General features: G+C 46.7%; 2 protein-coding genes across 3 annotated transcripts; both read left to right on the top strand.

Moving 5' to 3' along the window:
- The first annotated feature begins 3,883 nt into the window (after positions 1–3,883).
- Positions 3,884–8,694, top strand: LOC125716377 (serotransferrin-1-like). Its single transcript, XM_048988602.1, is given in 16 exon segments — positions 3,884–4,001; positions 4,088–4,248; positions 4,349–4,451; positions 4,599–4,790; positions 4,873–5,002; positions 5,113–5,168; positions 5,257–5,420; positions 5,509–5,659; positions 5,738–5,901; positions 6,079–6,286; positions 6,369–6,533; positions 6,724–6,877; positions 6,958–7,025; positions 7,165–7,352; positions 7,629–7,818; positions 8,015–8,694. Coding segments are annotated over 16 exon segments (2,178 nt in total). The 5' UTR covers positions 3,884–3,961; the 3' UTR covers positions 8,059–8,694.
- Positions 8,695–9,748: 1,054 nt separating this feature from the next.
- Positions 9,749–19,758, top strand: LOC125716375 (26S proteasome non-ATPase regulatory subunit 2). 2 transcript variants are annotated; one of them, XM_048988596.1, is made up of 21 exons: positions 9,749–9,753; positions 13,798–13,854; positions 13,946–14,110; positions 14,323–14,444; positions 14,599–14,823; positions 14,923–15,081; positions 15,185–15,329; positions 15,428–15,488; positions 15,560–15,706; positions 16,654–16,760; positions 16,840–16,967; positions 17,081–17,168; positions 17,264–17,426; positions 17,499–17,600; positions 17,841–17,986; positions 18,080–18,163; positions 18,244–18,412; positions 18,508–18,602; positions 18,691–18,817; positions 19,053–19,171; positions 19,251–19,758. In XM_048988596.1, the coding sequence occupies exons 2-21, from the start codon at positions 13,834–13,836 to the stop codon at positions 19,431–19,433; spliced, it is 2,556 nt and encodes an 851-aa protein (XP_048844553.1). In that variant the 5' UTR covers positions 9,749–9,753; positions 13,798–13,833; the 3' UTR covers positions 19,434–19,758. The 2 variants fall into 2 exon arrangements, with proteins under 2 accessions (XP_048844553.1, XP_048844552.1); XM_048988595.1 differs by lacking the exon at positions 9,749–9,753 and adding an exon at positions 12,964–13,139.
- The last annotated feature ends 1,052 nt before the right edge of the window (positions 19,759–20,810 follow it).

Genomic DNA, 20,810 nt, shown 5'->3' with positions numbered 1-20,810 from the left:
GTCCCAACTGGACATGCCCAAAGCATCTCCACAGGGAGGCATCCTAGATAAATGTCCGAACCACCTCAACTGGCTCCATTTGATGTGGAAGAGCAATGGTTCTACACTGAGTTCCTCCCCAAGCTCCTTACCCTTTCTCTAAGGCTGAGCCCAGACAGTCTGTGAAGGAAACGCATTTCTGCAGTGCAGCAAGTGTGCAGGTATCCATGCTAGGCTAAAAGCTAACCCAAGTCATCCAGCTCTCCTATCAGTTTTTCTCCCTAATGTGCGCTCCATCGACAACAAAATGGACAAGATTGCTACTGACCTCCCAGAAGGAGATGGACCACTGTTGTTTTAATCTTCACCGAGATGTGGATTAGCGCCATTCCAATCTGACAGGATTCCACTTCAAATCACCCCACAGCATCTCAACAGGATTCAGATCTGGGCTTTGACTTGACCATTCCAGAACTCTCCATTTTTTCTTGTAAGCCATTCCTTGGTAGATTTACTGGAATTTTTTGGGTCATTGTCATTTGCATGGTCCATCCCCGCTTCAGTTTCAACTGGACATATGTTTTCACATTTTTCTCAAGCACCCTCTTATATGATGAAGACTTCATAGTGGATTCTACAATGATGAGCTGGCCAGGTTCTGCTGCAGCAAAACAGCCCCAAACCATGACATGTCTACCCCGATGCTTCACAGTTGGTATGAGGTTCTTTTGCTCAAAAGCTGTCTTTGGTTTATCCCAAACATGTCCTCTGTTACTGTGGCCAAATAATTCAATTTCAGATTCATCTGTTCAAAGCACGTTCTTCCAAAAGTCTCGGTCTTTGTCTAACCTTAACACCTAACCCTAGTGTTGCCCAGATGATTTTTTAACAGCAAGGATTTCTTCCTTGCCCAGCTCCCATGTAAATCACACTTGTACAGTCTCTTTCTGATGGTACATGCATGTACCTTGGCATCAACTGTGGCAAGAGGTTCATGTATGACCTGTGATGACATTTTAGGATTTTGATGGAGACTTCTTTCAGCATCTTGTAATCTGCTCTTGGGCAGAACTTGCTAGGACCTGCCCTGCCCATGTTGGCAGTTGTTTTAAATGTTCTCCATTTGTAAATTATTTTCCAGACAGTGGAATCGCTGGTTCCAAACTCTCTTGAGATCTTTTTATATCCTTCCAAGACTCATATGCACCTACAGATTTCTTTCATATGGCCTCAGAGAGCATTTTGGATCTCACCATGGTGATACCACTCATTTCAACAATCAAGACCAAACCAAAACAATTGTCTGTGGTTTAAATAAGACAGGCTCCAACAAAACGCTCTGTAACACTGGTCTAATCATTTTCACCTGATACGATGCACTTGAATCTAATTCTAGGAATTTTAAATAGTTCTGAATGTGAGCGTGTCCTAACTTCTTCCTCAGTAGAAATGAGCATCTTAGTTAATTTCTTTTTGTAAATAAGTGAATTTGTTTCTTGTTTTTTGAAACAGCTGTACGTGACTCAAAATTATACTTGTGGTGCTTTTCCACAGCCACCAAGAACCGAGCCATACCCAAGCCGTATCCCAAAGTGGATGGTGTTCCATAGTAATGCTACTATAATTAAACTAGCGTTTGATGACAAGATGGTGATTCTCACAGACTTGATGGCAAACTTTGCACATATTAAATCATGGTGTACACCATGTGAACAGTAAATAAGCGTAGATGGGTTTGCTTCCATTTGGGAGACTGGAACATCACAACAGTGTACTAATCTGGAAAGGAAATGGTGATCAGGTGAAATGTGGCTACTACAGGGGGATAACACCACTCTCAGTGCCGGGAAAGGTCTTTGGTAGGGTCATCTTCAACAAGATCCACGATCACGAGCTCACCTACCAGTGACCAGAGGAGTCTGGTTTTATGCCTAAGAAGTCTTACCATCGACCGCATTCTGGCACTTAAGGTTTTCATTGGGCGCAAACGCAAATATCGGCAGGGTTCCTTAGCAGCTTTTTTTAATTTTTCATAAAGTGTTCGATTCTGTTGATTGAGCTGCCCTGTGGGACATCATGAGACTTTGCAGGATCCCCCAAACTTGTTGCATATCATGGCCAGCCTGTACTCCACTACTGTGAGCATTGCGCAGAGTGGAGGCAGAACCTCTGCCTTCTTCCCAGTTGCTTCTGGGGTTCAGCAGGGGTTTGTTCTTGCTCCTACTCTATTCAATGCTTGCATGGACTTGGTGTTCGGCAAGATTGTGGGGTCCAGTGATTGTGGGGCATCTGTTGGTGAGAAATGACATAATGATCTTGACTTTGCTGATGCTGCTGTGATCTTCTTGTAGTCAATGAAGGTTCTGTTAGGGGCTCTTGAGATAGTGAATGAGGAGTCTGAGTTTCTAGTGTTGTGAGTGGCCTGGATCAAAACTAAGATCAGTAAGATTTACTGACCACTCAGGCACAGCCATCAGTAGTCTGTCTGTTTGTGGAGAGAGTGTTGACCTTGGCACTGACATTCATGTCTCTGGTGACTCTTCCTATGAAGTCAGAGACAAATTAAGAGAGCATGAGGGGGGGGGTCATTAAGTCACTGGAAAGAGGAGTGTGGTGCTCCCATTTTTTTTGTAAGAGGATTAAGATCCAAGTCTTTTTACATTTCTAGTACTCCCAGACTTGGATGCTATCCAGTGAGCAAAGATGAAGACTGGACTCCTTTGGTACTTTGTGTCTTTGGAGAATCCTTGGATACTGATGGTTTGGCTTTGTGTCAAACAAACAGTTGCACAGGGAGTCTCGAATGAGACACATTACCTGTATTCTAAGGAAGCATCAGTTATCACACTACAGCTATGCTTCCCTGAGGGTGATCCGGCTTGCAGGATCCTCATTGCAGAGGACCTGAGTGGCTGTACCAAGTCAAGGGAACACCCACACAGGTAACACCTGGCTGCGGCAGATACATGGGCATTGCCAGAAGGTGGAACTAAACCACTTGCTGCCCTGGGAAGTCACAAACAATGATCTCAAGTTGTTTCATCATGTGGTGGGTGCAGTAACCCACTGTACTAGTGGATGCTCCCCAACTTGACCAGACCTTTCTTGTGCAGGCACATCCAATCCTCGGTTACCATACCATATGTGTTTGCCTGCAGTGAAACTTCAACCACACGTGATTTTATTGTGAAACAAAATGGACCACATGTCTCATCTCCACTCGTTGATCCCAACAGATATCTTATAAAAGACATTAAGCAAATTGGAACAGTAATTAGTTCAAGAAATGTTGTTGCGCACACATTTTATACAGCTACTTGGGCTCATATTCAAGGTAATACCTGCAAAGCTTTGCCTAATTCCTGTTTAATTCACAATGTGATGATTGTTACAAGTTAATCACCACATCGTGTCTGTCTGGAAGACTAAGACTGGCCAACACCTGCCATTTTGATACCACTTTGATACATTTTGATACATTTCTGAATGCAGCTGATATTATGTTATGTTATTATATTATGTTAAATTATTTGCAGTACACGATTTGGTAATATGCTGCTGGCCCATGCATAGTTTGGTTTTCAACAGGTGAACATAAAAACAAAGACTAAATGACAGCCACATTGAGACATGTTTAATGGGCCAGATTGACCACTGCCTTTGAAAAAGGATAATGAGGATTTTTTTTTGTAAATAATGACTGTGAACTCCTCAAAGCAGCCCTGTGATGTGAATTTCCCAGATGAAGAAATAGGGTGCTTATCAAATCCATTCCTCCCTATCTGTGACTGTGACCTCCACTCTAAAGGTCTCCTGGAGTTAAGCAGTACACTATCCATGTCCAGTCTGTGTGCCAGCTGTTGGGAAATCGCATGCAAACAAAGCATGTTTGTTGTAAACTCAGTCATCTATAAAAGAGGCTGCTTGCCATGGCTCTGTCTGCTCAGTGACTGCGGGGAGTCCCTGTCCTCCACCCTCCGACATGAAGGTTCTGCTCGCTTCCATTCTCTTAGGATGCCTCGGTAATGTATCAAGCCCAGTTTTCCCACCTGCTCCATGAGACTCACATGAGAATAGCTGGTAAACAGAATCCCTGCTACCTTTTTAGGTGGAATTTCTGCTGCCATTTTTCCCAAATCAACAAAAGTGAGATGGTGCCTTAAATCAGAGCAGGAGAAGAAGAAGTGTGATGACTTTGTAGCCAAAGCAGAAGCTGCATTTGCTTGCATTTTGCGCTCAGGAACAGACGAGTGTATCAGAGCCATCAAGGTGAGAAACCCGACAACACGTCCGTCACAGCACCCCTTGGCGTGGCACTTATGCAGGTACCGCGGCTGAGCTGAAGCCATGATATGGATGTCGATTTCAGGAAGGCCAGGCAGATGCCATCACACTGGATGGGGGAGACATTTACAAAGCTGGTCTTGTAAATTATAACCTCAAACCTATAATCGCAGAAGACTACAGAAAAGGTAATTAAGGGATACTTAAAAATAGTGGCAGTGTATTTTTTTAAATATGAGCAATTTGAAATAAATGATAACGAATATTGCTTTGTGTGACTAAATCAATCTGAAGCAAAAAGCACTTGGCAAAGGTACCCTGTTTGGACCCTGCAGATGCAGATACCTGTTATTATGCTGTTGCTGTGGTGAAGAAAACCAGCGACTTTGGGTTACACGACCTGAAGGGGAAGAAGACATGCCACACGGGTCTGAACAAGTCTGCAGGGTGGAACATCCCCATTGGAACATTGGTGTCCAATGGTGACATTGACTGGACAGGGCAGGAGGATGTCCCCCTTGAGAAGGGTGAGCTGCCCCTTTGCATTATGGGCCGGCAGAAATGGGATTAATGAATCTGCAGTCCCCTAATATGTTTTCCCATCTACAGTGGTTTCAGAGTTCTTCTCCGCCAGCTGTGTTCCTGGTGCTACGCCTGGTTCTAATCTGTGCCAGCTGTGCAAGGGTGACTGCTCCCGCTCCCACAAAGAACCATACTACGATTATACTGGAGCCTTCCAGTGGGTACTGCAGTAGAATCTGATCAGCGCGCATTCACCCCTTTCCATCACTGTACACTCTTTAGCCCTGCATTGTTTGTCTCTGACCCTGTGCTCTTGACTCTGTCCAGGTGCTTGAAGGATGATGCTGGGGAAGTGGCCTTCGTGCACCATCTGACTGTACCCTGTAAGCAGAGAGTTGAGATGCACCACCTTGGTCATTGTTATTGCTGGGGTCCCTCTGGAATTTCTGAGCCTTCCTTTCCTCTGTCCAGCTTCAGAGAAATCAAACTATGAGCTACTGTGTAAGGATGGTACTAGGAACAGCATTGATGACTACAAAACATGTTATCTGGGCAGAGTTCCTGCCCATGCTGTTGTCACCCGCAAGGATGCTCAACTGGCAGATAACATTTGGAAAAGTCTTCAAAATACTGGGGTAAACTGATCACTACTGGCATATGCTACACTGATCCTATGAGTGAGTAGATCCATCTTTATACAAACACCAAGTCAATCCTCCACAGTCTTTCCCCCTCTTCTCATCTGATGGCTATGGAGCCAAAGACCTTATGTTTAAGGACTCCACGGTTCAGCTTGTTCGGGTGCCTGAGATCACCGATTCCTTCTTCTACCTGGGTGCAGAATACATGAGTATCATTCGGTCTCTGAGGAAAGGTGAGTGATCCAGTAAACAGACATACACCCACTATTTAGCAGTAGTGAATCACAGCTCTGTTGTACTGCCCACCTCAGAGATTACCTCAAAGCCGCAATCCAACTCCATAAAATGGTGCTCTGTGGGCCATGCTGAGACGGTCAAGTGTGACCAGTGGTCCATTGAAAGCGAGGACATGGGTGTGGCCAAGATAAACTGCCAACAGGGGAACACTGTGGAAGACTGCCTAAAAAAGATTATGGTATGTAAATTGGGGAGGGGTTATGGTGGGGTTTAAAGGTGGGGCCAGGCTGGGGCAGATAATGGATGTCAATGCGGCGTTATTATGGAGTCTCTCCAGCTCAGGTACTTTCCTTTTCTGGTTCACTAAATGTCCTCTGCTGAGCAGGTACCTTCTTTGTTCTCTCTTCTCGCACAGCGCAAGCAGGCAGATGCCATAGCTATTGATGGCGGTCAGGTGTATTCAGCAGGGAAGTGTGGGCTGGTGCCAGTGATGGCAGAGCAGTATGACACAAGTATGGGGTAGGATAGTGCCTGTAGGCTGTCTGCTAGTCACTTTGGTGCTGTGTGCTACCTAAAATGTCTGTCCTCTGCTTCCTTCACAGAAAAATGTAACTCCACAGGCAGTAAGTAAGATTTCGTCACCTTGCTATGCCTTGCAGTGCCACTGGATGGTATCAGTGCTGATGTGTAGGTCTCTCCTAACAGAGACAGCCTCGTCTTACTTTGCGGTGGCTGTGGTGAAGAAAGGCTCGGGCCTCACCTGGAGCACACTGAAGGGGAAGAAGTCATGTCACACAGGCCTTAGTCACACAGCAGGATGGAACATCCCTATGGGTCTCCTCCACCAGGACAGCAAGGAGTGTGACTTCTGTGAGGCTGCAGCTCCCTGGCATCTGTGTGTTTGTGCATGTGTGTGTGTTTGTGCATGTGTGTGTGTGTGTGTGTGTGTGAATGTGTCATTCAAGAGACTTGTTATATTTCATCGGGTTATTTTACATTGCGCCTCTCAGGGTGGCTTAATTGATTAACTATAGCATCCTGCCTATCCTCCTATTTTCAGCCAAGTACTTCAACCAGAGCTGTGCCCCGGGGGCAGATCCAGAATCCTCACTATGTGCTCTCTGTGTGGGTGATGGCAAACCATTACATGATTCAAGGTACAAATGCAAGCCTGTTTCTGAGGAGCTGTTTTACGGCTACACTGGGGCCTTCAGGTACGAGTGTCAAATTTCCTATGTTTGTGGCAACACTCAAAGCCATAGAGATTCTGAACTGACCTGTCCTTTCCCTGCAGGTGTCTGGTGGAAGGTGGTGGAGATGTTGCCTTTATTAAGCATACTACTGTCCAGGAGAACAGCGATGGTGAGAAAGTCAAGCTTTTATCAAATGCCACAAGCATGTTCACATGTGTGATGCTCTTTACTGGTCATTTCTGACTTGCTTGTACAACAACAGTGTGTAAAATTATCTAAGTCCACATTCTCTACATCCTGTCTTCCAGGAAATGGTGCTCCGTGGGCTAAAGATGTGAGGTCTGAAGACTATGAGCTTCTGTGCCCCTCTGGTCCAATAGAAACGGCACCTCTAAGCCAATATGAGAACTGCCATCTAGCCAGGGTGCCTGCTTATGCTGTGGTGACACGCCCTGAAAGCCGGTTGGATGTGGTGTCTATTCTCAAAGACCAGCAGGTGCGTGTGGCCTCAGGGATGCTAGGGATATTTGTTGTTTCTGTTGCTGAGGAAGTTGAACTGATGAAAAACATTTATGTATGATACCCCAAGTTCCGTTTCTGGTCAGAGCTGAATTCAAAATAGACACACACCACTCATGAACAGCAATAGCTTTCCTTTTGTCCTGTAGTCATATATTTCTGCATCCATGTATGCAGATTTGAAGTGCCTGCTTGTCTTTTACCAACCATGGTTTTTCATTTATGGATGTCCTCATTTCCTATCATGCAACAGAACAGGTTTGGTTTGTCCAGCTCAGAATACTTTAAAATGTTCCAGTCAAGAGGAGGCAAAGACCTCCTTTTCAGAGACTCCTCCAAATGCCTCCAGGAGATTCCTTCTTTGAACAGCTTTGAAGACTTTCTGGGGAAGGAATATGTGTCTACTGTCGAGACATTGCAGGAATGTGTTAGCAGTGTGCCAGGTGGGTCTTCCGAAGCCCCATCATTTGGTCCCTGTGTGCATTTCATCTGAACTGTATTTGGTGTCGCTCCTACATCGATTCCTGGAGGGAAAAGAAGTAAGTGCTGGAAGTGCCCAGGTTCCCAGCACCAGCATCCACTTCATCCTACAGGTCTGTGATGTTGACAGCATGGTGTCGTTCTTCTCTGACCCCTCAGAGCTGGAGCAATCCTGCACGTTTCATCCATGCCAACAGAAGTAGAGAGACCTACAGTCACACCTTGACGTTGGTTGATGTTGAGTCCTTCACAGAAGACCATAATTGAGAAAGTTCAAGCTGCAATAAAGTGTACTTATAAGTGTATGCAATCTGATATGTTCTGTCTGTATTTGTGGGGGTTCATGCCCAGTTCACCGGGGGTTCCTAAACTCTCCCCATTGACCCCCAGCTTTTCCATGGGTTTGTGGTAGGGTTCATCGTTAGCGCTATTGATTTCATTAATAAAGGACTTTAGGTTCCCAATGGAATATGACATTAAAACTTAAATATTTCAAAGTTTACATTTTTTCTTATCCCACATTGTATGTGGTTTCTGCAAACAGTTAATGTATCCTCAGAATCACCAATTTCCAGCTACCGTCTGACATTTCTGCTTGACAGTACTGTGACGCCACATGGACAGTCAGCAAAGACTAATGACTGGTGCGTGTAATTTGATGAGTATATTTCTGCATTTTATTTGTACATAGTAAGTGTGGTCTCTGTGCAATGCGTGTTGTTTCTCTTAGTGTCTAACCTTGAGTGTGAGCATCATGTAAACTGTCCACTTCCTTATCTGTGCCACTGCTAGTTAACATTGACAATGGGCTGTTATTAAAGGCAGAAGTTCCATTTTAAGAGCTGTCGTCCTCTTTATCAAAATGACCCATGCACTCACCACAGTATAATCCTTTTACATTGATGGGCTTACTTAGCACATAAAGTCATGTGATTTAAATTCTAAATCGTTAATTAGTGGATGGCTATGTTGTCCCGGTGTATTTGTAAACGTGTCTGTGGAAGTCCTGTCATTGGTTTAATGTTAATTAGACAGCCGCTCGCTTGGATTTGCTTTACTTTTCCAAAAGTGGGTTTTTTCCCCTTGTCTCAACCTGAGGACAAGCAGCTTCAGGAGAAGCTGGAGATGATGGTGATGGAGCAGCTGAGTGTCACTACCATCCACACTGTGGGCTGGTCAACAGCTGATAAACTCAAGGATCTGTAGATCACCTACCTTTCTACCTCTCTAGCAGGCATCAGGAGAAGGAAGCTTCCCTGTACCCACCTGGGCAGGCTTGAGTGTTTGAAACTCACAGAAAGAATTGGCATCCTGGGGACATGAAAGTGTCAGGTTTTTTTTGGATACTACTACTCAGAAAAAACAGCCATTGGTCATCTGGCAGTTATTTTTTCCAGTTGTCAGTTTGCAATACGACTGTATTATATGGATGTAACTCTTATTGTGGAGGCAAGTCCAACAGATGTCATTTTAATTCCTGCTGCATAAGCCCTTTCTTACACTAGTACTGCTGATTTTATCCCTTGTGATCCAGTTTGTTTACCACCCCTGAGCTTTGGGTTCAATAAATGCTGTTTGTCATGCCACAATGCGTGATTGTTTCTTCTCCCCAGACGAGCCTGATGGGCCGAATGGTCTCCTCTCGTTTGTAAGTTTCTTATATGTGTGGTGGTTTTGTCAAAAACGGGACTCAGTCCAGTGACTTTCCAATCACAAGCACACAGGCTTAACCTGCTGAGTCACACACCTATCCTTTGTTACTGTGATGTGTCCCATCATTGGATAATTATGATTCTTATGTTTCAGAGTTGATCTTGTCTTCAAAGTCTTTAGAAATGACATCAGGCCAGTTTATAGAAATGCTTCCTGCAGCCTGACTGGTGTGACAGCAGGAATTGGTCTGTTTTTTTCTGCCCTCACCTGGATCAGAGCACGTCTGCTTCAAGCTGCCTCTGACTGCCTGTTCGTTAACTTGCATGTTGTGTAATATTGACTGTGCAAACAGGGTCAGTGGAAGATCAATTGGTGCAAGGAATCCTGGGAAAACCAGCAGCCCAGGGAAAGTTCAGAGACGTGAAATAAATCACATCTGATGTGATGTGGCCTTATGGGAGGTGTTTCAACCTTCTGAGGAAAAAGCGGCTCCTCTAAGTTCTTAGCCAGCCTGTAAAATCTACTGTGGAGGTAAAGCACTGGCCAAGTTTAAATAAATCCTGTGCGTGTCCATCGTCCCTCCACTTCAATCCTGGTATTACCATACGTGTTTGCCTGTTGTGTTCATGTGGGGCACTGTCCATGTCCATGATTTGTGCAAGATGTTTGCAAATCACATACAAACAAAGCATGCTTGCTGCAAGCTCAGCCAGAGGGTCATCTATAAAAGAGACGGCTTACTTTGACTCTGTCTGGTTGGTGACTGCAGGGAATCTCTCTCCTCCATCATCTGGCATGAAGGTTCTCCTCGTCATGGTAATGTATCATACCCAATTTGAAAACTTGCTCCATGAGGGGGGACGGTTGTTAACCAGCATCCCTGCTGCATTCCTAGTGGGAATTTCTCATGCTACCATATTCAAACCACCAGGAGTGAGACAATGCCTAATATCTGAGCAGAAGAAAGAAGTGTGTTGATCAGGCAGCCAAAATTCGAGAAGTAATTGGTGCATCAGAGCCATCACTGCGAACAACCTGACAACTCATCTGTCACGGAACCCTTTGGTACGGTGCTTATGCAGGTACCGCGCTTATGCAAGTACCGCGCTTATGCAGGTACCGCGCTTATGCAGGTACCGCGCTTATGCAGGTACCGCGATGGAGCTGAAGCCGTGTCAAGGCTGTCAATTTCAGGAGGACCAGGCAGATGCCACAGTGGATGGGGGATACATGTACAAAGCTGGTCTTCCAAATTACAACTTCAAGCATATCATCACAGAAAACTACTAAAAAGGTAATTAATTAATACATACAGGTAGTAATTGTCATGTCCTACACACCTCATCCACCTGACCCAGCTGTCTCCTCTCTGGCATGACCCTAACAAACGACACCTGTTGCTCGTTTGTCGTAACTCTCATTCCTAACCCTCGTGTTAATCACTCCTAGCTGCCTCTTGTTAACTCCCTTGTTAGTTCTGTATATACACGCTTCCCAGTCCTGTGTTCCCCAGTCAGCCTTCCTGTTGCATAAGCCCTTTCTTACTCTAGTCCTGCTGATTGTATCCCCTGTGATCCAGTTTGTGCACCACCCCTGAGCTTTGAGTTCAATAAATATAATTTTTTCATGCCACAATGCGTAACACAATACGCCTTGAGTTCTTCGTTTCTTGCGCCATGACAGGAATATGATATAAAAATTCCAAAATGCAAGCAAAAAAAGTATGAATTTGAAGTAAATGATCAAACAATCTGAAAAAAGTACTTGGCAGAGATACCCTGTCGGAACCCTGCAGATGCAGAAACCTGTTGTTATGCAGTTGGGAAGAAAACCAGCAGCTCTGGGCTACATGAGTTGAAGGGGAAGAAGACATGCCACACAGGTCTGAAAAAGTCTGAACATCCCCATTGGAACATTGGTGTCCAGGGGTGACATTGACTGGAAAGGGCAGGAGGATGTCCCCCTTGAGAAGGGTGAGCTGCCCCTTTGTATTGTGGGCCGGCAGAAATGGGATTAATGAATCTGCAGTCCCCTAACATGTTTTCCCATCCACAGTGGTTTCAGAGTTCTTCTCCTCCAGCTGTGTTCCCGGTGCTACACCAGGTTTTAATCTGTGTCAGCTGTGCAAGAGTGACATCAACTGGAAAAAGCAGGAGGATGTCCCCCTTGAGAAGGGTGAGCTGCCACTTTGCATTGGTAGCTTGGAGAAATAGCATTAGAGTGATACTTCATTGATCCCCATGGGGAAATTCCCTTTAGCACTTTGCCCCATCTTGTTCTCCATGAAGCTTGGGGGTCACAGGAAAGGGACATCCAGCTTCCAGCAACCAAAAGGCCTGTTAGATATCTGACTACCCCTCAGAAATGGAGAAGAGCCTCCTGCTCCATGTAGTTCAGTGGGCTAAGCCTACGTCCGTGTGATCATATGGTCGTCAGTTCAAGCTCGGCCTCAGTTCACCTGTGGGTCCTTCAGCAAGCTCCCTAAACACTGTGACAGGTGGCTGTCCTTCACTCACAAAGAGCAGGGTGGGGTAGGTGAAAAGTGAATTTCCCCACAGGGATGAATAAAGTATCAATTATTATAGAAGTCATACAATAGGGACCTATGGACACACCTGGACCTTAGACAGTCAAGGTCTTCACAGAAGACTATAACTAGGAAAGTGCAAAAGGCAATAAAAGTGTACATTAAACTGTATGGGATCTGAGTTATATATCCAGTGTGTGTGTGTTTATTCTTTGTCCCCCTGGGGTTCCCAAACTCTTCCTGTTTCCTTAAGCTTGTGGTCAGTTTCACTTCAGTGACTTGGCTAATAAAGGGCTTTAAGTGCAATGAGATTTCTTGCTAATATTGTACTGAATCTGCACTACATTACCCATAGTGAAACTACATTAAAACTTAAATATTTCCAAGTTTACAGTTTTTTTTTAATAAAGTTATGCCTTCCATCTCACATCGCAGTATGATTTCTGCAAACAACTAATAAAGCCTTATAATCCTCAATCACAGCAACTCAGAAATCTCACCTTTCTCAGAAGTTGGGTTGGACTGGCAACGAAGAGCAGCCTGGGAATGTACTGTCAAGACACCCAGACATTATACTGCAGTATGCGATCGATATTTTGACGACGTTTCAAAAAGCCGTTATTTCGGTATTTCCTAATAAAATTTCCCCAACGCGCGGGGTAATCGCCTCACTAAATCAATATAAGTGGTGGGATGTCAGTGCACTGTTTCACAATTTTACACTACTTGGATTACTTAGTATATAAATTAATGCAATTTAAATTCTACATCCTTAATTAGCAGGTGAAAAACAAACAAATAAATAAACTCTGTGTGTCTGTGTGTGCGTGTGTGTGTCCTACAATAAAAATCGGATCCTTCAGATGAGAGTCTTATATCTGCGCTTGTCGTTCGCCGGTCCGTGAGAAGTTTGGTCGCCATTGCTCACCGTACTACAGCTGCGCCTGCGCAACGTCTTTTTTTATTCAGAGTCGGGCACAGGCACGATTAGCCGCTATGGAGGAAGAAAAGAAAGATAAAAAGCTACCTGAGAGGACTGAAGACAAGGAGAAGCATTCGCCCACCAAGGACAAAGAAAAGGAAAAGAGGGATGAGCAGGAATTGGTAATATCTACTAACGTGTTCGGGGTGGGTGGAAATGCAGATGGAGAGGCAGAAGAATAATGTCTGAGTCATTGGGCTGCGCAGGCCAGGGAGACTGTATTTGAAATGGAAAAATCAGGAAAATGCCTCGATATTCAAAGTAAAGCTTTTACAACGCAGCCTCTCCTCTGCGATTAGGTTATAACGTTCTTGAAAGTCAGAGCAGCCGCTTGCTCGTATAGAGACGTGATTCGTGTCTTCCGTCACTGTACGATCCTTGATGAGAGTTGTGATCTTTCTTTATTATGCTGTTCCTTTGACTGTGTGTGTGTGTGCGTGCGTTCCCTGGGTGTGTGTTTACGATCGATTTTAATTCAGTCGGCTTAGCTGTCCTGCTTTGTTTGTAAACATGTCCTGTCATCCGTTGTCTGTACTACGAAGCGGGGTTACTGGCTTATCGGCGTACCTTGTCGAATTTAAGGTACCACAGTTGAAATGGACTTACTATTCGTTCACTTACATTTTGCCCAGACTACCTTATATCCGACAAGTTACCCCGATAAGCCAGTAACCCGCTTCGTAGTATAGGCTACCGGAGTCCTGTCATCAGTATAATGTAAAATACTAGGCAGCTCACTCGAATCTTTACTTTTTCCGTGGGTTTTTCCACTTGTCTCAGTCTGAAGAGGACAAGCAGCTTCAGGAGGAGCTGGAGATGATGGTGGAGCGGCTGGGTGTGAGTACCATCTGGACCGTGAGCTTGGTAACGGTCGGTTAATGGTAAACTTGGGGACTTGTAGATGGCTTTTCTCTCTGCCTGGCTCCAGGAGAAGGACGCTTCCCTGTACCGACCTGCCTTGGAGGAGCTGCGCAGGCACATTCGGTCCTCCACCACCTCTATGACGTCGGTTCCCAAGCCACTCAAGTTCCTGCGACCGCACTATGGGAAGATGAAGGAGATCTACCAGGGCATGGAGGATGGAGAAAACAAGGTCTGCTGTATTCCCAGTGTAGCTAGATTATCGTCCCAGGGTGGTTTGTTTTGAGTGGTCACTTAATGAGAGATGTTGATTAAAATCCTTAATGGTTTTAGGTTGTTGTATTGAACTGGCGATATAACTAAGTGACAATAAAATGGCCATTTGAGGGTTGCAGTGGAGCCCTGATCTCAGTCTTGTGCTTAATTCCCCCCCCCTGTCCCCAGCGGTTCTGTGCGGACGTGGTGTCGGTCCTTGCCATGACGATGAGTGGGGACCGTGAATGTTTGAAGTTTCGCCTTTTGGGCTCGCAGGAGGAGTTGGCTTCTTGGGGGCATGAATACGTCAGGTATGTCTTTGAGCATCATGGGACACCATTAATGTAGCTGCTGGTCATTTGGGAATTTTCCGTCCTTTTTATCGGTTTTATGGAATAAGGATTATCTGTATGACAATGCAGTATGGAGAGTCAGTCTCTGGTCCTGTGTGGTTTGCTGTGCCAGGCACCTGGCTGGGGAGGTGGCCAAGGAGTGGCAGGAGGTGGAGGAGAGTGATACAGCCCAGCAGGAGGCGCTGCTGAAGCTGGTGAAGGAGATAGTGCCCTATAACATGGCCCACAATGCCGAGCATGAGGCCTGCGACCTCCTGATGGAGATTGAGCGCTTGGATATGCTGGAGCAGTACATCGACGAGAATGCGTATGCCAAGGTCTGCCTCTACCTGACCAGGTAGAATCGCCGTGCGTCATCCATTTCTATGCTGTTGGTGGGTTCAGGGTTGGAGTTTCCCCAGTCCTGTGTTACTTGACTGTCACTGTAACCCTGCAGCTGTGTGAGTTACGTCCCCGAACCAGAGAACTCTGCACTCCTCAAATGCGCCTTGAAGATCTTCCGCAAGTTTGGCCGCTACCCCGAAGCTCTGCGGCTGGCCCTGATGCTGAACAACGTGGAGCTGGTGGAGGACATCTTCATCTCCTGCAAGGACATGTGAGGGAGCTGTTGCGTTTGCAGATGCGCAGCCGTAGGAATGTATGTGTGTAGTTGTCTGCTAAGACTCTCCCGTGTGATTGGGCGATTGGCTCTCCCGTAGTGTGATCCAGAAGCAGATGGCTTACATGCTTGGACGACACGGGCTGTTTCTGGAGCTCAGCGAGGACGTGGAGGACTATGAGGACTTGACGGAGATCATGTCCAACGTTCAGCTCAACAGCAACTTCCTGGCTCTGGGCAGAGAGGTGGGAGGGCTAGCAGTCGTGTGGGCTTTTGTAGACCCTCACGTTAGGTTGAATGGCTGAAGCTGATCCATTTATCTCTCTCTTGCTTCCTTCGTTAGTTGGACATCATGGAACCCAAAGTACCTGATGACATCTACAAAACACATTTAGAAAACAACAGTAAGTACGAAACGGAGAGTGACGCATATGGTCCTGTGAACTTCTCACACCATGTTCCACCTGCTTCTCAGGGTTTGGAAGCAGTGGCTCCCAGGTGGACTCCGCCCGGATGAACCTGGCCTCCTCCTTCGTCAATGGCTTCGTGAATGCGGCATTTGGTCAGGACAAGCTACTCACAGATGATGGGAACAAGTGGCTGTACAAGAACAAGGACCATGGTGTGTTTGTGTGTTTGTGTGTGTGTGTTTGTGTGTGTGTGTGTGTGTGTGTGTGTGTGTGTGTGTGTGTGATGCCATTGTACAAGGGCACCTTTCCACTGCACCAGGTCCTGTACTTTTGATGCGGTATTTTCTGTACTTTCCCTTTTCCACTGACTTCTGGTCGAATACCAGTACCAAAAGTTCCACTACAAAAAGTAAAAACCAGTTGATAATTGGGGGTGGGACTTAAATAATTTTCTCTGTTGATTGGTTATTCAAATAGCTTGCCGCTAATAATGTATGCATGGACAAATTGAGAGACCAAAACTTTAATTGCGATCTGGTCAAAAAAAGTATTTGCTATAATATACAAAAATTTAAAATTTTGTTGCAGTGAATATTGGAATATTTATAAGCAAAAAGAAGTTGAAAATTTTTCAGAAACCTATGAGTGATTTAAACTACAAGAGATGAAAATGATTGGATAGAGCTCATGCAAAAGTAGCATCAGTAAACAGTTTTTTTTTTCTATCTTTAAAAGGAACAGTCATTAAAATCCAAAGCTTGCAAAGTTTTGTTTCCTGTGACAAAGTAAAAATGTTTTAGTGAAACAACCCACGCCCCCCACCCCCATCCCCACACACTATAATGTCCGTACAGTATCAAAATATGGAAAAGCCTGATCTAAACCTAGCTACCACAGTTTTTGCTATGTAAGACTTGCGTGTGCATAACATGTGACGTTGGTATTAATATCACACAACACCCAGCCTTATAATATACTATAGGCATTTTTCGAACTCTGTATGAAATACCCCTCCTCACATTGTGTTGTCACTCAGCACCGGTACCAGTTTTTATGCCAGTGGAAAACCAACACTTTGGTACCAAAAGTAAGGCTCCTGGTGTGGTGGAGAAGCGCCCTAAATGTGTCTACCATTGTGTTTTGCATGATTTGTGCTCAGGTATGCTGAGTGCGGCCGCCTCCCTGGGAATGATTCTCCTGTGGGACGTAGACGGTGGTCTCACGCAGATCGATAAGTACCTGTACTCATCGGAGGACTACATCAAAGTAAGGCTAAACACAACAGCGCTTTCTCCGCCCACTACTTGGGTGAGCTGCCATTGTACACATTCTTATGCGCTCACAGTCAGGTGCCCTCCTGGCCTGTGGCATTGTGAACTCGGGCGTCAGGAATGAGTGCGACCCTGCCTTGGCTCTTCTCTCTGACTACGTTCTGCACAACAGCAACGTCATGCGGATCGGGGCCATCTTTGGGTGAGTCTGAAGGCAGCACCTGCCCGTGACTGGAAGGGTGGGGGTTAGTGATTAATGATCCTGGGCTGATTGGGGTTGCCTCTTTGTTATGTGATCTGATGTTCTTTCTTCAGGCTGGGCCTGGCCTATGCTGGATCTGGCCGTGAGGAGGTGCTGTCTCTGCTGCTGCCTGTCATGGGCGACTCCAAGTCCAACATGGAGGTGAGGGGTGCGCGTTCAGGTTATACTCATCGGTGCCCCACATGTCTGCGCCGATGACCCAGTGGCCATCCTTGGTTGATGATGCTTCCCTGCAGGTGGTAGGAGTGACTGCACTGGCGTGTGGTCTGATCGCTGTCGGCACTTGCAATGGGGACGTGACTTCGACCATAATGCAGACCATCATGGAGAAGTCAGAGCAGGAGCTGAAGGACACATATGCTCGCTGGTTGCCCCTTGGGCTGGGCCTCAACCACCTGGGTAAGACCTGTGCCCCAATGGGCAGTGATTCACTAGCGTGCCGAAGAGTAATATCGGTCTGTCACCTTGCAGGTAAGGGAGATGCCATTGAGACTACCCTGGCAGCTCTGCAGGTGGTATCTGAGCCCTTCCGCAGCTTTGCAAACACCCTGGTGGACATCTGTGCCTATGCAGGTCAGAATCATCATGACAGCAACCACTTGGGGGGGCTGTTCGAAGTACATGGTGCCAACTACTGGCAGCCAAGTGAAGCTTCATGAGCCATTTGCTAGATGACGCTTTCTGTTCAAAAAAGGGCTCAGAGGAAGCCAGGAGCTCCAGGTAGTGGGGTCCACAACCCCAGTGGGGTACTGGGATATGCTGCAGATGGTCCATGAAGCTTCATTTGGCCAACCCACCTCTGCTCTTCCTCAGGGTCGGGCAATGTGCTCAAGGTCCAGCAGCTCCTTCATATCTGCAGTGAGCACTATGACACCAAGGACAAAGAGGAGGACAAGGACAAGAAGGATAAGAAGGACAAGGAGAAGAAGGAGAGCACAGCCGACATGGGCTCCCACCAGGTACTGGGCCAGCTTGGTACATATCCAGATCCCCAAAGCAGACTGACGCATGAACCGGTTGTCACTGCTTCTGTATTGTACTGCCCCCTGCAGGGCGTGGCAGTGCTGGGAATCGCACTCATTGCTATGGGAGAGGAAATCGGCTCGGAGATGGCCCTACGGACCTTCGGACACCTGGTAGGCAGCCCTACCGGGGTTTCTGTGTCACATGTGGACGTGCGTACACTTTAAGGTATTCATACTGCCATGCTCCTCAGCTACGCTACGGGGAACCCGCCCTCCGGCGTGCTGTCCCTCTGGCCCTTGCCCTCATCTCCGTCTCCAATCCTCGGCTGAACATACTGGACACGCTCAGCAAGTTCTCCCATGATGCCGACCCCGAGGTCTCCTACAACTCCATCTTTGCCATGGGCGTGGTGGGCAGCGGTGAGATGACAGTCTGTGAAGCCACAAGCTCCTTGGCACGTGGCTGTTTACAGCTAATTTCTCACTGATCGCATTTTTGCGCCCCCTCCTGGCAGGGACCAACAACGCCCGACTTGCTGCTATGCTGCGACAGCTGGCCCAGTACCACGCCAAAGACCCCAACAATCTCTTCATGGTTAGGTTAGCGCAGGTAAAAGGACGGAAGCTCTGCTAGCATCTGTGCCTGGATGATGAGAGCTGCTCTTCACCCTTGCATGCACCCTTTGCCGTACCTGTAGGGTTTGATGCACTTGGGCAAAGGGACACTCACGCTGTGTCCGTACCACAGTGACCGGCAGCTCATGAGTCAGGTAGCAGTGGCTGGCCTGCTCACGGTCCTCGTCTCTTTCCTCGATGTCAAGAATGGTAAGCATCTTCTGATCTGAATGCTTGAGCTATTTCCACTTATGTTATATACAGCCTCTGTACTTTATATATACTGCACAGTGGTCCTGGGAAATGTCATTTCGCGCCACTGTATGTGGTGGATTGTATATTGATGGCAAAACCAAAACCCACTTGATCTGACTTGATCTGAATTGACTTGATTAGCCCCCGGATCGGGCTGCTGACTGACCAGCCCCTTGGGGGCCTTTTGCAGTGATCCTGGGGAAGTCCCACTACGTGCTGTACAGTCTGGTGGCAGCCATGCAGCCTCGTATGCTGGTCACCTTCGATGAGGAGCTGCGCCCACTGCCGGTGTCGGTCCGAGTGGGACAGGTGAGGATGCCGTAGCCGTGGAATGCGTGGGGTGACGCGATGGGTGTGAGTGTATGTTCATGAGCATGCGTGCCCCTAGGCGGTGGACGTGGTGGGCCAAGCCGGGAAGCCCAAGGCCATCACAGGCTTCCAGACCCACACCACGCCAGTCCTGCTGGCCCACGGTGAGAGGGCCGAGCTGGCCACTGAGGAGTACCTGCCCGTCACACCCATCCTGGAGGGTTTTGTCATCCTGCGCAAAAACCCCAACTATGACGCCTAGGGGGAGCGTGGCCCATCACTGGGTGACCAAGCAGTAGGTTAGAGCAAGCACTGTTCAGGGATGCAGCTGACATCACTTCCTGTGGAGGGTCGGATGGACTGGAACATGCAGCAGTCCCATGTATATTAGGGAGGTTGTGGAAGCCCTGTGGGCAGAGGAACCATTGTGTGTGTGTGTATGTATGTGTGCGTGTGTGTGTGTGTGCATGTGTGTGAGTTTTTTTTTATTTTAAATGAAGATGAATGGCCACGTTAGTGTTCGTGGTTCTTCATATTGTTTTGGCAACGGTATTAAAAAGGGTTTGAATAAATTCACGTCTGTATCACTCCCATTGCCTCATTTGATTGTATCAGCCTATGATATTTGTACTGCAAAGCCTCCGATGTTAATTTTCCTTGCTACTTTACACATATTCAGATATAGTTAGAAACCATGGAAAAACAGGTGTAGACTGGTACTATGATGGGCGGGGAAGATAATGGAAAGCTCGACAGAGCACACCGGTGGCTGGCATGCTGATGATAATTCGTTCCGATTTTTAGAAGACACTGCACAACCTCACTGTCTCAACTGCTGACCCAGACTGAATGTGGGAAGAGTATGCCAAGGGAGGCAGTACTGATTATAATTAACTTCCCCTGGCCGTACCTGTCTGTGTCCCTGTTTCTTATAGGGGCTATTATTAAAATGCACTTTCACTTAATGATGGCTAAAAGAGAGTGGTGGCAAGTACACAGAGGCCGTGCAATGTGAAGTAAATTCTGTAGGAAAATGGTACCGAGTACAGCATATGGTTTGACATCAATTAACGTTACCAGTAACATACTCTTGTATGTCATGATCCCATCGCAGTTTCACTACATCACAGGGTCGGTATAAGACATTAAATGTGGAGTTTATGGGGTTGTGCAAGAGCTGCAGATGACAGAAAAAGTTTTAAATTCATAAATGCAGTGCTGGATTAGACATTTCAAAGGCCAAACATCCAGTTTGCAGAATTGCCAGTCAAGAGGTATAGCCCTCCAACCAGTGTGGGGAATGTGTTCTTTGGACTGGTCAGCACTGCACCAGCAAGACTTCTGTAGTTGCTGTGTGCAAGGCCTTCACAATGGGACCTCTGCAGAGACCCCCTGATATCCCTCAGGGTGCTAGTCAGCACTGTGGTGGAGCTCCCAGTACTGGGATGGTCCCCAGCACTACTGATCCCAGCAGGGTCTTCGCCCACACCTTGTCCACAACATCAGAGATCCTGCTGAGCACTAAACAGAGTCTTTCCCATGGATTATAAGGTTTTGGGCAACATCCCCTTGGACTAAACACACGTACCCTCTGTCCGTCTTGGATCTCTCGCCCCTTGCCATGCACATCATATTCCTG

Source organism: Brienomyrus brachyistius, chromosome 21, assembly GCF_023856365.1.
Source record: "Brienomyrus brachyistius isolate T26 chromosome 21, BBRACH_0.4, whole genome shotgun sequence".
Lineage (NCBI taxonomy): Eukaryota > Metazoa > Chordata > Actinopteri > Osteoglossiformes > Mormyridae > Brienomyrus > Brienomyrus brachyistius.
This window is presented reverse-complemented; position numbering and strand designations above follow the sequence as displayed.

Coding starts and splice junctions, on each gene's coding strand:
- LOC125716375 (XM_048988595.1), top strand. CDS start 13,032: ATGGAGGAAGAAAAGAAAGATAAAAAGCTACCTGAGAGGACTGAAGAC. Junction 15,707..16,653: donor GTACAAGAACAAGGACCATG/GTGTGTTTGTGT, acceptor ATTTGTGCTCAG/GTATGCTGAGTGCGGCCGCC. Junction 17,427..17,498: donor GCTGGGCCTCAACCACCTGG/GTAAGACCTGTG, acceptor GTCACCTTGCAG/GTAAGGGAGATGCCATTGAG.